Source organism: Trachypithecus francoisi, unplaced genomic scaffold (genome assembly GCF_009764315.1).
Source record: "Trachypithecus francoisi isolate TF-2019V2 unplaced genomic scaffold, Tfra_2.0 Lachesis_group16, whole genome shotgun sequence".
Taxonomy (NCBI): domain Eukaryota; kingdom Metazoa; phylum Chordata; class Mammalia; order Primates; family Cercopithecidae; genus Trachypithecus; species Trachypithecus francoisi.
The window spans coordinates 35,960,177-35,964,230 of NW_022681461.1; the positions used below are offsets into that span (position 1 = coordinate 35,960,177).

At 41.9% G+C, this 4,054-nt stretch overlaps 1 protein-coding gene across 2 annotated transcripts; it reads left to right on the forward strand.

The window, feature by feature from the left end:
* The first annotated feature begins 1,313 nt into the window (after positions 1 to 1,313).
* TPD52L3 (TPD52 like 3) lies at positions 1,314 to 3,693 on the forward strand. Of its 2 annotated transcripts, none has more exons than XM_033238743.1 (2): positions 1,314 to 1,680; positions 3,689 to 3,693. In XM_033238743.1, the coding sequence occupies exons 1-2, from the start codon at positions 1,314 to 1,316 to the stop codon at positions 3,691 to 3,693; spliced, it is 372 nt and encodes a 123-aa protein (XP_033094634.1). The 2 variants fall into 2 exon arrangements, with proteins under 2 accessions (XP_033094634.1, XP_033094633.1); XM_033238742.1 differs by lacking the exon at positions 3,689 to 3,693 and adding an exon at positions 2,889 to 2,902.
* Positions 3,694 to 4,054: the final 361 nt, after the last annotated feature.

The following is a 4,054-nucleotide window of genomic DNA, read 5'->3' on the forward strand; positions in this document are numbered from 1 at the left end:
GTTCTGATTCAGAGTCTGGGAGTGTTCCTGAAACCACCAATGTTTCTACAGGCAATGGAGGAAAAGTCTAGCCTTTAGAACAAATTGGTTTTTAGGGAGCCCTTGCTGCCCTTTTCATGCCTTTAAACACATAGCCAAATCCTCCATCAGCCTTCACGTTTACAACAAGAACAATTCTCATTTTTTAACTTAGGGAAACACATCATTCAGGACAAGACAATAATAAACACTACTAAATTATGTGAAAGGGTTATAGAACATAAACTCAAAGGAGGGCTGAAGTTGGTTTGAATGCATAGCTGGATGCTTCATTGTAGCCACATAGGCATGAGAAGGACAAACTGCTGAAATTTGCTGAGGATCAAATTATGCTCCACAAGATCATGCTCGCAAGAACTACCAGAATATCCAACAAAATCACTAGAATCTAAGACTTGCTCAAGAATATTTCTCCGAGAATAAGCAGCCATAGAATGAGTTAAGTGAAGCCGGACCACAAGACCTCATTGAATTAACGTCCTGATTTTTCCATTGCATAAGTTTACTCTGGGCAAAATTATGGTTGGGGGGAGGTTAGGGTGGGAGGTTGGAGGGGGAGAGTGGATCCACACTCTGATAGATCCTATTTAACTAGTTTTACTTTACTGTGCAGACTACCTCCCACAACTGGTAACCTTGAATATGGGCAGACATACATGCTTCCAGAAATGTGAGTGGAGGCAGGGGGGAATAAAGAAAATGCAACTACAAAATTGAAAACTCATACTAGCACAATGATGTTTAAATGATTTTCAAGTGCTGGAAAATCGCTGGTGTGGAAGAGAGTTGCCTGACGCTTTGGCTTGAAGGCCAGGGCTTGTCACTTACCGCGTCAGGAGAAATCCCTCTCCTTTCGACAATAATCTCTGCACTGCCTACCTCATGAGGTCCTTGCGATGCCAAGATGCCGCCAGTGTGGGTTGCGCCTCAGCTGAGCACAGATTCTGCAGCCTCGTGCTTTGGGCGGGAAGTCCCACCTCCGCAACCCTGACCCGACCGGCTCCTCACCCCCACCACCCCTAAGTGAACACCACGAGCTAGTGCGTCTACTTCACAGGCCAGGCCATCAACTCAACTGCCAAGGGGTCCATTGTACCAGCTGGGTCATGGATCTCTCCCGCCTGAAATCTGACTCCACCCACCAAAAGTCTGAGCCTGCAGGCTTAGATTTCGACTCTGCTGGCCAAGATTATTTCTCTGCAGCCCAAGGATTTGACTCTTTCTACCAATAATTGAACCTGGACTCTCTTAATGAAGATCTTCTTTCCCAGTCCATGCCACATGCCAGGACAGAGACCTCTGTGGGCACATATGAATCCCACTCGACTTCTGAACTGGAGGATCTGACAGAGCCTGAGCAAAGAGAGCTCAAAGCCAAACTCACTAAATTGGAGGCTGAAATTGTAACCCTACGCCACGTACTAGCAGCCAAAGACAGACGCTGTGGGGAGCTCAAGAGGAAGTTAGGCTTCACGGCCTTGGTAGGGCTGAGACAGAATCTATCCAAGAGCTGGCTTGATGTTCAGGTCTCCAACACCTATGTGGAACAGAAGACATCAGCTGCTCTGTCCACCATGGGCACTGCCCTCTGCAGGAAGCTTGGAGGCATAAAGAAGTCGGCCACATTCAGATCTTTTGAAGGTCTGATGGGGACAATCAAGTCCAAAGTGGCAGGGGGCAAAGAGCTTGGCCCTGACTGTCTTTCTTCTGCAGAGGGTGGGGATGATCCGCTCTCAGTTTTGGGGAGTGGGGAAGACCCACTCCAGATTCCGGGGAGTGGGAATGATCTACTCCCAGTTCTGGAGAATGAGGATGACCAGCTCCGCTTTCTGGAACCAGAATGAGCCCCCTTGGTAACCTTGCCTGGTACTAAACCAGGGCAAGAACCCCCTTCCCTCATTACATTTGCAACTCTGCCCAACAAAAACAAGCAAGCAAACCACAATGGTAAAGTGGTTAATTCCAGAAATTGACAGAATCCAGTTTTGAGAAAAGAACATAGATATTTGCTGCTCTTAAGATAGAGAACCCAAAGTTTTGTACCTGGTTATTTTGCACTTAAGTTTATAGATGAAATGTGTCATTATATTAGCTTTCCTGAGACTGTATCTAATGGGCAAATCAGTGACTCCAGAGGGGTCTTAGCCAAAGCCCAAACTCTCTTTTGGAAAACTAGTCTATTAGAAAGCCAAAGTAGATTTCTGTTTAAGCTTGAAAGAGGTATGAAGTAATCTGTAGTTTTTTGGTTTTTTCCCTTCCCCATTTCCTTCCTTCCCTCAGTCTCAGACAAAGTCACCTTGAAAGCTCTACCTGGCCTACAACTTTTATTTTAAAAAGATGATCAAGAAAACTTCATCTTCTCTGAGACCCAGAAAAAGAGAGGAAAATAGTAATAGTGCACTTAATGTTACATTATTAATACAGGTTTTGTAAAACTTGTTTGTTTTCAAAGCTCTGGACTAAGCAAAACAACAGCATCAGTTTAGGAAATTGTTACTACTTTGCATACAAACTGAAATTGCAACTTTGCCTTGTGCTTTGTTTATAATTTCTTTATATATCAAAATGAGTGTTTTAAAGTTTAACCCTTGAAGCAGCATGTCTTTGCCACAGCAGCACTTCACTTTAAAGGAAAAAATTGTTTCTCTGGCAGCAATTCCTAGTTACTTACCACCTCCAGCTGAGGGGCTGGAGGAAAACAGGTATAGCCAAATTCAAGAAAGATACACCCCTGTCTCAAGGAACATTTTAAAAAGAATGTCTGTCCCCTGTGATGCTGGCTGTTATGTCTTTGAATGGACCTAACTATACATTTTTGCTCTTAACTCCAAGTCTGCCCTTCTTTTTAGGTAACCCTAAATGAGAAGGAAGCAGAATATAACCCTCTGTAGAGCTCAAGACAGTAGGAACCTGGACTGTGCTTGTTTCAATTTTCTGATATCTGATTTTCACAGGAATATACATTTTGTTTGTTTTCCTTTTCCATTTCCAAAATGCCAAGATCTGGGAGCCTTTTTCATTCCTCTAGTCACACTGCCTGAGATAGAGGTTTGTGTTTTATTGGCTGTGGGCAGAGACTAGGACTCTTATTTGCTTGGGTACATTTCAGTAACCTCTCACTGCCTAAAATGGTAGTCCCACCAGCCTAAGAAGATGATTCTGTTTTGTTGACTCTTGAATGCTCCCCCAACATTCCTTTGGTTTTCCTATAAGCAAAACCAAATACCACTATAAATACAAAAGCATTTGGTAAACTGTAAAGTTACTCATGTATCCCAACCCTCTACAGATTTCTGAAGACAAAATTTTGCTTGGATTAAAACAAGATGTTTTACTATTTTGCATGTTTGATTTTTAATTTGTTGTGTTTACCAACCAAAATGGCTTTGTATGCTGAAGAACAAGAGGTGAGCCTGCAGCATACAAGAAATGAAAGTAGTCCAACAGGCAAAGGTTTTGACATATTTCAGGAAAGCTTGTGTTAGGGACAATCTCAGACTATTATCATGGGCCAAACCTGAGAGATGTTATATTTTCTTTAATAATTTCTAAAACAGTAGTAAGTTTCCCCAATAAATTCTCAACTCTGTAAAAGTAGTAAAGTACGTATTTATTTTTGTTGATCATTGTTTTCCCATTTCTGGCTTAGGATAGATCTTCAATAAACACATGTTAAATCAAGGAAGGAATTAACATCATATACTTCAGACATCAAATCTTGAATCTAAGAGATTATCAACAACATGAACTTGTTGACAAGTTCCTTCTGCTTTTAAACAAAAATATCTTGTTTATTCAAAGCCTATCTGAGACCCTACTATGTATCAAGAGCTGTCCCAGGTTCTCAAGGCATAGAAGTAAATTAGACATTGTATGTGCTCTCTAGAAACACTCAGACTTTCAAATCATTATAATTCAGTGAGTGCTAAAATAGAGCTGTGTGCCAGAGATAAAAGAAGTCTTGAGGAAGGGGTGTTCAACTCTGTCTTGGTAGGTCAGTAAAGCCTTTAGAGAG

Bases quoted from the DNA above. Each gene is read 5' to 3' on its own strand.
- TPD52L3 (XM_033238742.1), top strand. From the start codon at position 1,314: ATGCCACATGCCAGGACAGAGACCTCTGTGGGCACATATGAATCCCAC.